This window comes from Octopus bimaculoides, chromosome 3 (assembly GCF_001194135.2).
Source record: "Octopus bimaculoides isolate UCB-OBI-ISO-001 chromosome 3, ASM119413v2, whole genome shotgun sequence".
Lineage (NCBI taxonomy): Eukaryota > Metazoa > Mollusca > Cephalopoda > Octopoda > Octopodidae > Octopus > Octopus bimaculoides.
Window position 1 is genome coordinate 149,280,338 of NC_068983.1, and position 10,990 is coordinate 149,291,327.

The 10,990-nt window shown below is 37.8% G+C and overlaps 2 protein-coding genes across 3 annotated transcripts in view; one reads left to right on the forward strand and one right to left on the reverse strand.

Annotated features, from left to right (window-relative positions):
• Positions 1 to 1,304, forward strand: part of LOC106876676 (protein disulfide-isomerase A6 homolog) — a 29,546-nt gene extending 28,242 nt beyond the window's left edge. For both annotated transcript variants that reach the window (XM_052966621.1, XM_014925310.2), the window contains exon 12: positions 445 to 1,304. In XM_052966621.1, coding sequence (XP_052822581.1) covers positions 445 to 522 — 78 coding nt within the window. In that variant the 3' untranslated portion in view covers positions 523 to 1,304. The remainder of the gene's footprint in view (positions 1 to 444) is intronic.
• Positions 1,305 to 3,845: 2,541 nt separating this feature from the next.
• LOC106876670 (uncharacterized) overlaps positions 3,846 to 10,990 on the reverse strand; it is a 30,356-nt gene continuing 23,211 nt past the window's right edge. The window contains exons 4-6 of the mRNA XM_014925303.2: positions 9,596 to 9,881; positions 9,148 to 9,339; positions 3,846 to 5,513 (exon numbers count right to left, since the gene is read on the reverse strand). Of these exons, the coding sequence (XP_014780789.1) occupies positions 4,985 to 5,513; positions 9,148 to 9,339; positions 9,596 to 9,881 (1,007 nt within the window). The 3' untranslated portion in view covers positions 3,846 to 4,984. The remainder of the gene's footprint in view (positions 5,514 to 9,147; positions 9,340 to 9,595; positions 9,882 to 10,990) is intronic.

The following is a 10,990-nucleotide window of genomic DNA, read 5'->3' on the forward strand; positions in this document are numbered from 1 at the left end:
GCACTCTGTCGCTTACGACGTCAAGGGTTCCAGTTGATCCGATCAATGGAACAGCCTGCTCGTGAAATTAACGTGCAAGTGGCTGAGCACTCCACAGACACAGGTACTCTTAACGTAGTTCTCGGGGATATTCAGCGTGACACAGTGTGACAAGGCTGACAGAAAATAAGAGTGAGAGAAGGTTGTGGTGGAAGAGTACAGCAGGGTTCGCCACCATCCCCTGCTGGAGCCTCGTGGAGCTTTATGTGCTTTCGCTCAATAAACACTCACAACGCCCAGTCTGGGAATCGAAGCCGCGAGTCCGCTGCCCTAACCACTGGGCCATTGCGCCTCCAGCAACTAAGTATCTAAATTTTTTAATTAATATGTTAGTTTTTTTGAAAAGCACATTTCTTGTTTGTTTTGTTTTCTTTGAATACATCTTTGTATTTCTTTCTTTTACAGCTTCCTCAAGAAGAAGACATTGATTTAAGTGATGTAGAATTAGATGATCTTGACAGCAAGCCCAAATCTGAACTATGAATTGTCAGCCAGCTATTTTTCCTTAAAGGAGTTGCAGGGCAGATTTGATGATCTCTTTTAAAACAGCTCTAGTGCCAAGACTGGTTTTCAATGCTGTTTTGCTTCAAACAACACCAAATGGTCGTGTATATTTTTAATTACATTTTCATCTTAAAAATATACAAACCAAAGAAATAGCTCAATCCTCTGCCTTTTCCTTCTGTTTGAGAGTAATTATAATCTGAAATTTTCCTTAGAAAATGGCTGAAAGCTGTTAATTTTCTTGACAAAATTTTTATCTATTATAATGTGGTTGTTATTATTTCTAATTTTAACAAGCAATATTCTACATCAGATCTAAGACTACATGGGCATTTACATAAGGCAGACTGAAGAAAACCTTTTTTATTGTTTTTCTTTATTCTTTACCTTATTGATCTGCCTTGATAGCTATCTCTGTAACTCTTCCTTGCAACCAGTTTCAAGACATTCAGCATCATCTTGTTTTCTGACCACTAATGTTTGTGTCCTTATGTGTATTGTTTTCTATACATATATGTATGTATATAGTGTGTCATTTGTTAGTTTTTGTTTTGTTTTTTTTTCCCCCATTCAGTGTTTACATCATTTTTTTTTTTTTTTTGTGTCCAGTTGTCTTAAAATTCTGTATAGATCTGATGTGCTGGCTCAGTTGCCAACAATATCATTTCAGCCTGGACTTCAACAAACCTCGTATCAAGTGCTATGTACTTGCTCATTTACTGAATAAATTTGGTATAAAAAACCTATTCTTTCTTTGATAACTCTGTCTTTGTGTTTATTATTTCCTAATAAAATCATTGCCAACTTAGCTTATAAAAACAACTATCATAAAACGAAAGGCAATCATCTTTGAAATTTTCACAATCTTTACATTACTAATGCCCTCTGGAAAAGCTTAAACATCACAACTTCCCTTACTGCCTCTCCACTCATCCTAAAATATAACACTTTTATTCTACAAAGGTGAAATATTAAGCTAGATAACTGACAAATAAAAGTTAATATATTAAACTAAATTCATTACTGTATAACAGTTTTTCTTAATAGGTCTTATTTGATCCCCAGTGTGCCTTGAAGTGAGAAGGATTGGGAATCACTGAGTATAGCTTGTGTTAATTTACTCTGACATTTATAGGCAATTCAAACTAAATTTCATATTCTGTATTCATAGAGGTTTACATTAAATATTTCATGTAATTTATGATCAAACTATGTATCACATTTTTTTTTCTCCATTTGTATACATTTTAAGAGATGTGATAGTCACAGTTCTTGGTCTTGGGTCTAAACAAGTGAGAGCAGGTATGGACATTTGGTGAAAGTTTTTTTTCAAATTCCTGTGGCTCCAGGTTCAAAAACCGAATCTTTTTGGTACTTGACAAGCTGTGACTTCTTCCCTTTTTTTTTCTCCCCACCCCCCACCAGTCTCTGGAGTTAATAGATGGGTGAAAAACATAGACTTTCTAAATAGAATATAAGCTGTATATACTTGTAAAGTGGTTAGAACATCGGGCTCACAATCATGAGGTAGTGAGTTCGATTCTTGGACAGGACTTTGTTGTGTTCTTGAGCAAGGCACTTTATTTCACGTTGCTCCAGTTCACTCAGCTGTAGAAATGAGTTGCGACGTCACTGGTGCCAAGCTGTATTGGCCTTTGCCCGTTCCTTCGGACAATATCAGTAGCATAGAGAGGTGAGGCTGGTATGCATGGGTAGCTAGTCTTTCAAAAATAACCTTACTCAGACTTGTGCCTTGGAGGGGAACTTTCTAGGTGCAACCCCATTCATGACTAAGCATTTGTGCTGAACCAACTGAAGAGGATGTAGCTTTCCCAGCAAGAGGCATCTTATTTAGGAGTCCTGGTTACTCCCAAATCACAAACAAACCTTGTCTAGTGTTAAGACGATTTTGTGTTCAGAAAAACAATCCTTTTGTGTGTTTAGGCCAAGCAAAAATAACTTCATTCTATTTGAACACTACCTCAACCAGGCCCTTGAGTGCCTTTAGTGGAGCTTCCTCTAATACAAAAATGCAGAATAAGCTTCCAACCAGGAGATGACAATAATCTATTGATGTTCTGACTTCTATTGTACCTACTTTTTTTGTAATACCACACTGATTGTCAAAAAGGCACACTGGAAAAAGTGTCCCAAATAAAAGTTTGCTACTAGATAGGACAGGGACCCAGCCCTGTAAATAACACCATGGGTAGCTGGCATATAATATGTATCCTCTGGTGTTCCAGAGAGCAATCAATTTTGAGAAACCCTACCTGTACTCACCAACATCCTTGTGAGCTACCTACCAAAATTAAAGTAATAGTTAGCCACTGCTTACAACTGGCATCCCCTCCTCCACCACCATGAAATAGAAGTTATTTATAAATTTCATAGACAGAAGAAAAAAAACCGTACAACCAGATTAGTTTCAATCCTGTACTTAGATTTTTTTTAATAAATTAGATAGACCAATTTGTCCATAAAACACATTCTTGGCAGGTCAAGAAATAAATTACTGGTGTATTAGTATTTTGTTTAAATGCTATAATATACTGCAGAATGCCAAAAGGTTTTTAGCTAATTCTGTAAAAGACACCTTGCTTGTTTATACAATATCTTTGTTTAGTCAATGATAAAATCACAAAACACTTGATATTAGTTCAGCTGGTCCTGTGTTTTCTACGTGTGCATAAGAATGTGTTTTCATCTATTTATACGTATAGGGTTGGCTAAAATCTACATGTATATTTTGCAGTATAACAGCATAAAATATCCAACATACTTAATTTCTGAAACCTAATAATGCCATCCCTGAAGAGTTCAGCTTCAGTATTACTCACATTTCATAACATTATATTGACGTTACTAACTTACATGATTTTGTTAGGAAAAAAAGGGAGAGGCAAAGTAGATGAGATCAGGAGTTTGTCACATGCCAGTGCCACATTAAAAGCACCTAGCTTACACTTTAAGGTAGTTGGCATAAATAAGGAAGGGTGTCCAGCCATAGAAACCAAGCCAAATATAACTGGAACCTGGTGCAGCTCTCCTGCTTGCCAGCATAGAGAACAGACGTTAAAAGATAATGGTGAAGTGAGTTATCTAGAAATAACTTCAAGATACCAGCTTTTCTGAGAATTATAGTTCACCAGTATAATAATATTACGTACTTATCCACAAAATATAACTACAGATAACGAATAGCTTTGGGTTTGGGAGGCTTGTATAGATGATCATCTAGGAGTCATTAGCAAAATAGACACTAAATTAATTTAACTGCTATTTAAACACAACAACAACAGTAACCAACAACAATCTGTTTATTCTCTACTGATCTTGGTAAAATGAATAACGCCTCAGAGAAACTTTGCACAATTTGTCAGACTAAAAATATATTGAAAAAAAATAGAAAAAAGGCCATGTTAGATCATCATTTGGACAACTAACTGAGAGGTCTTGAACAAAAAATTTTTTTAAAAAAGCCATATGATTTGATAAACTGCCGATTTTAGAATTGATGAATAGAAAACAAACCAAATGATGTACAGATGAAATTGATGCAAACAAATAAGATTAATTCTTGGTTTGTGTTCTAATCTGAAATTTGTGCAGTAAAATCCTGTTTTGTTTTGTTATATATTTTTTACCATTTTGATTTTTTTGTTTGCAAGATCAAAGCAGACACGAACGAAATTAAAAAAAAACAAAAAAACAAAAAAACACAGCCACAAACACAAAGCAAAAACTAATGATTAACTTTGTGTAAAGTTAAACAGCAAAACAAATATAATAAAAGCTGTGTTTGATATAAAGTATATGAGCCTCAACAAGAGATGAAGAGCCAGCAAGCAGAAAGTAAGACAGCAGGACATAATTCTTTACTTTTTCTTTTTTTTTTTTTTGTTAACAATTCAAGCACTGATTCTTGTAATGCACAATTTAACTGAACAAATAGTTGCACTGCTCCAAATTTCATATGTAAATGAAAATTCACACACATACATACTTGCATGTGTATATATATATATATATATATATATATACACACACACACACATATATACTCAGACACACACACAATTAGACACACTAATCTCTCGCTCTCGCGTTTTATACATATACACACATACACACTTCTACATAAATACATAACATTCATCCAGGTTAGATCAACACTGGTGTGATTAATCTATATAGTAATATTAGCCATTGTTCAGCTTCATAAAGCCATGGGAGAAGGAAAAAGACACATGTGTCCCAGGCACAAGTGTGTTTATGTCAGTGTACAGTCAATTTATCGCCACTACCATCAACCAAGACGAGTTGCACCGTAGTTGTTACCCCATATAAACATCTAACGTGGGGATAAAAATAAATAAAATGAAGGGCCTAGCAATAGGTGGAAAATTGAAGGTGTCATTTCACATCTGCAACATTATGTTCACGTCAAGAGGCGTTGATCTGTATTTAATGTGTATTGTAAAGTGACAGGACAAGCAAGCACAGCTTCAGCACGAGCCCCTTCAAGTGTTACACAGTTAAGCTGTGGGACTAAACCCCCAATTTCAGAAAGATGGCCACCTACTCTGTCCCCATCATCTATGCTATTACTATCTGTCGAGCCTAAGCCCGTATCAGATAACATTGAGTGTCGTAGAGCAAAATGTTCAGGATGTAATTCTAATACGGTCTTTGCACCACCAGAACCAATTCTTGTTCCTATACTGCTTCCAGCCATACTATCTTCATTGGTACCAATTTCAACCTCATTCATCACACTGTTTAACGGCAAATTCCGATGAAGTCGTTTATATTCTTTATCTCGGTCTTTTTCTTTTTGGCGCAGTTCATTATTCTGTTGACGAGAGATTTTTCTTCGGATCCTATCCCGACGTCTTTCACGTTCTCTGTAGTTGGGATCAGCTCTCATCATGCGCATCCTTGCCTTGGCCTTCTCCTTTTCTTTTGCTCTAAAAATAAATGAATTAATTGAATAAATAAATAAAATAAACACAAAAAGTAATTTAATTCATTTTATATGAACTTGAGAAATAATATTAAACATCATAAGTACCCATTTGAAACTGAAAGGAATAAGAGAGCGACTGAAGGGACTCAAACCACATATTTATTGCTTGCCATGCAATGAATCACATTAGCAGTTACACTACAGGGTATAACTGTTACAAAACTAGGTTTTAGCCTTCTAACTAATACTTTATATTAGTTGGCTGCAAACCAGTGGTGACTCAACTAGCAGATGAGTAGGCTAACTCCAATTTTTACAAAATTCAGCCCTTAAGACAGTAATATATCAAAATATAATAAAATCAGAGGGTCACATATCATAAATCTATCATGACAAATCTTACAAGGATTACTCAGCAGTAACATCTACAAAGAATCCTCAAGAACCTAACAAAACCTTCAACAAGTACAAGAACAGCAACCTTAATGAAGCTGACCCAATGAAGAAATTTCTATTCTGTCACCCACCCTGCTAATAATAGCAGTTCAATCTCTCTCAAATGACACCATAACATTTTGCATGGCTGTGTGGTAAGTAACTTGCTTACCAACCCACATGGTTCTGGGTTCAGTCCCACTGCATGGCACCTTGGGCAAGTGTCTTCTACCATAGTTTCGGGCCGACCAAAGCCTTGTGAGTGGATTTGGTAGACGGAAACTGAAAGAAGCCTGTCATAAATATATATATGTGTGTGTTTGTCCCCCACCCCCACCATCGCTTGACAACCGATGTTGGTGTGCTTACATACCCATAACCTAGCAATTTGGCAAAAGGGACTGACAGAATAAGTACTAGGCTTACAAAGAATAAGCTCTGGGGTCGATTTGTTTGATTAAAGGTGGTGCTCCAGCATGGCCACAGTCAGATGACTGAAACAAATAAAAGAACCAAAGAATGTAGTCCGAGACATTCAAAGCTACAGATTTTAGCATTCAGGGTTGATGAACCAAAATAACTTCAACAAGACCTGTTGAGGCAAGTGAAATCAAAATCGAAATCGAATCAAATTCGACGACTGGCACCCATACCAACTTTTCCTTCATTGAACACTAAACTCTGCTTGCAAAGACCTGTTGAGGCAAGTGAAATCGAAATCGAACCAAATTTGATGACTAGCACCCGTGCCAGTGGAGCACTAACAGCACCATCCAAGCGGGATCATTGCCAGAGCAGCTGCTTGGCTTACGTGCCAGTGGCATGTAAAAAGCACTATTTGAGCGTGATCATTACCAGCGTCGCCTTACTGGCACTTGTGCCGGTGGCACGTGAAAAAACATTCGAGCGAGGTCGTTGCCATTTCCATTGGACTGGCTCCCGTGCAGGTGGCACTTAAAAAACACCATTTGAGCCTAGCCATTGCCAGTACTGCATGACTGGTCCTTGTACCGGTGGCACGTAAAAGCACCCACTACACACTCGGAGTGGTTGGCATTGGGAAGGGTATCCAGCTGTAGAAACTCTGCCAGATCAGATTGGAGCTTGGTACAGCCATCTGATTCACTAGTCCTCAGTCAAATCGGCCAACCCATGTTAGCATGGAAAGCGGACGTTAAACGATGATGATGATGATGAAGGATAAGCACTGTCACAACATTAACCATTAACCACAGAATAACAACACTATTTCTTGCAACAGAACTTCCTTATTGATAAACGAACAAATAGATCCAAAAATGAAATCATCACCATCATCATTTAATATACATGTTCCATGCTGGTATGGATTTGATAGTTTCAATTGGTTTAAGGACTACATCAAGCTCCAGTGTCTGCTTTGGCATGGTTTCAATGGCTGAATGCCCTTTCTAATGCAACCACTTTATAGCAAGTACAGAGTGCTCTCATTTGTGCCGCCAGCACTAGTGAAGTCACCATTCAGCTCACATGGCTATGAACCCCAAGGAAGTGGGGGTCAGCTTTAAGCTAGGAGATGAGAGGTTAAAGTATAAGCAAAGGGGACAGAGCAGGTTCTTTTTATAAAGGAGCTACATGACTACTCACAAGTAGGTAAAGCTGCAATAAAATAAGAATTCATAAACCAGTTACAGTAGAACATACTTGTACTGTCAGATGTTAGAAAGTAAGTAATGCTTCATAGATGAGATTAATATAGGGAAAGTAAGCCTCTATATGGTTTCTTGACCTGCTAGAAATAACAAACAAATCACCTTCAAATTACAGCCCATCATCTAAAAGAAGAAACGACAGACAGAGTAGTGTAGTCCTAGTTACACTATGCTTGAAAAAAATGACAGGTACGGTCACAACTAGAATGCCTTCAATTGTAGTTTTGAAAAATCGCAGCTGAGTGAGAGCTAAACAACATTAGGATAAATCATTATTATCATTGTTTAATGTCCTCCTTCCATGCTGGCATGGGTTGGATGGTTTGACAGAAGCTGGCCAGGCAGAAGACTGCACCATACTTTTGTGTTTGTTTTGGCATGGTTTTTTAAGCTGGATGCCCTTCCTAACACCAGCCACTCCGCAGAATGGGTTGAGTGCTTTTTACGTGGCACCAGCACAGGTGAGGTCAGTTTTGACATGGTTTTTCCAAATGCCAACCACTTACAATGTGGATTGGATGCTTTTCTAAGTGGCACTTGCACTGGCAGGGTCACCAAGGAACTTTGCAACACAAGGAATCTTTGAAAGGGGAAGGGGCATAGGAGGATGTGATCTTGTGCCAGATGATGGAAGGTTAGAGTGTGACAGAGAGACAGAAACAGATGTCTTGCTGTAGAGGAGGTACATGGTTACCCTACCAGAGAAAGAGGGGGAGGTGAAAGATAGATAGAGAGAAAGGGAGAGAGGGTTAACAAGAAAGAGGAGAGAAAACAGGTGTGCTACTGTAAAGGAGATATATATGGTTACCTAGCAGGAGGGGAGAGCAAGAAAAGAAGAGAGAGAGAAAGTGATCGAGAATGAGGGCAGAAACAGGTGTGCTGCTGCAGATACGTGGTTACCAGAGAGAGAGATAGTGGGGGGAGAAAGAGTCAACAAGAAAAGGGACAGGAACAGGTATGCTGCTGTAAAGGAGATACATGGTTACCTAGTAAGAGAAGGAGACAGTGATCAAGAATGAGGGCAAAAACAGGAGTGCTATTGTAGAGGAGATACGTGGTTACCCAGCAAGAGGGAAGAACAAGGAAAGAGAGAACATGCAGATAAATTGCTATTTATAAACAGCTGAAGAAACATTCATCATCATCATCGTTTTAACATCCACTCTTCTATGCTTCATATTATGAAGGAAAAGGTTGTTTTCAACCAAGACCTAACTATAGTTGATGGAATTAACAGATTGTGAGTTACTGAAATTAACAAAATAAATATTGCAGAATGAGACAGAAGCAATTCTAAAAGATGAAGTCTTCAGTGACATGACAGTGTTAATAAATTAGAAGATTATCATAAGCTATTATTGCTATCAACGTTGATAAAAGCACGAATGTTATACTAATTCCTTACATTTACATTGTACTTCTAAATAGAAATTGTTTTAAGAGAAGGGAAATAACAATGAGAACATTAAGTTCGAACCACAAAACGTTGCCAAGAGTGGTCTACCTTACCTATACATTGGATTCGCTCTCTGTTCACGTTTCTTGATTTTGTCACGTTCGCGTTTCATCATATCTTTTGATAGCACGTTATTATCTTCCATGGTATCGGCTGGTACGAGTTGCATGCCACCATCACCAACATATACAATTGACATTCCTTTGGTCATAGGGTGGCCACCTCCAACACAAGGATCAATATTTCTGTAAAGACAATGACAAAATAACAAAACTGAAATTATCCTTTAAATTGGATCTTAAAAATTACTGACAATCAAAACCAAAACTTAAATGAAAAATCAGTCAATTTTTTCTTTATATATTAAAATAGCTATATCCAAAAATTAAATCAATGTCACATACTTAGATTGCTTGGAGATTACTACTAGAGCTATGGTGTTTGCCACTATAAAATGATTAAGATAAAAAGCATCATGGAAGTGCATTTCATATGACCTACCTCTCTGGAGCAATGGAGTGAGATGAGATGCCAGAATCCCTTTGTGCTAGAAACGCTTGCAAAGTCTGGGTTTCTAGAATTTCCACCAAATCTTCAGCCTGGATAACTTTATTACCAACTTTGCTATCATCATCTAACATCAAGTAGCTGGAGTCAATAGTTCCCTTTGAACAGTTGTCCACTTGAGCCAGACGTTTTGACGAGAGGGCAGCACTAAGTAATTTGTTGCCATCAAGTGAGCTGGTTTCTACAACAGTTTCGGCACCAAGAGTATCAGGAACACAACCTGAAATGCAAAACGATGTTATGTTATAATTATTATCAAATGAATACCAAAAATTGTCATCAATATAGGCACAGGCATGGCTATGCTTATATTGATGTGCTTTCCAACCACATGGTTCAGGTTTCAGTCCCACTGCATGGCACTTTCAGTTAGTGTCTTCTACTATAGCTGAACAAAGCCTTAAGTGGATTTGGTAGACAGAAACCGAAAGAAGGCTATTGTGTCTGTGTGTGTGAGTGTATCTGTGTTTGTCACACCCCCACACCCCCACCTGACAACTGGTACTGGTATATCTATGACCTCATAACTTAGCAGTTCAACAAAAGTGACTGATAGAATAAGTACCAGGCTTTAAAAAACAAGTACTGGGGTCAATACATTCGACTAAAAATTTAAGGTAGTGCCCCAGCATGGCCACAGTCCAATGACTGAAACAAGTAAAAGATAAAAAAATAAAAGAAGTGTTACATATTTTTGATTTTGTTCTAAGCCTTTTATCATCACATTTTATTTTTTGCAATGAATAAATCTTCATCTTTATCTTCTGTTTTAGGTTTAGTATTTTTTTATAGTAACAAAGGGTTTTTCTCATTCTGTAATCATACACTGATCATATGGAGTATATATATATATATATACATACACAATGGCAGTCTGGCCAGGTTATAAGCTTGCTCAATGGCAAGTGGGCCCTTTAAGACATTGAAGTCCATATATGGGGGGGGGGGTCTGTGCAAGTACATAAGGGGCTCATGAAAGAATAAAGATTTTAAAAAAAACAAATAAAACATTAGACAAAGCAATTGGTCAAAGAATTCCCTAAGGAGCTGCTCGGCTTCTATGCCGGTGGCACATAAAAAGCACCATTTAAGCGTGATCATTACCAGCGTCGCCTTACTGGCACATGAACAAAACATTCGAACGAGGTCATTGCCAGTGCCGCTGGACTGACTCCTGTGCAGGTGGCATGTAAAAAACACCATTCGACCATGGCCATTGCCAGTACCGCCTGACTGGCCCTTGTGCTGGTGGCACATAAAAGCACCCACCACACTCTCAGAGTGGTTGGTGTTAGGAAGGGCATCTAGTGGTAGAAACTCTGCCAAATC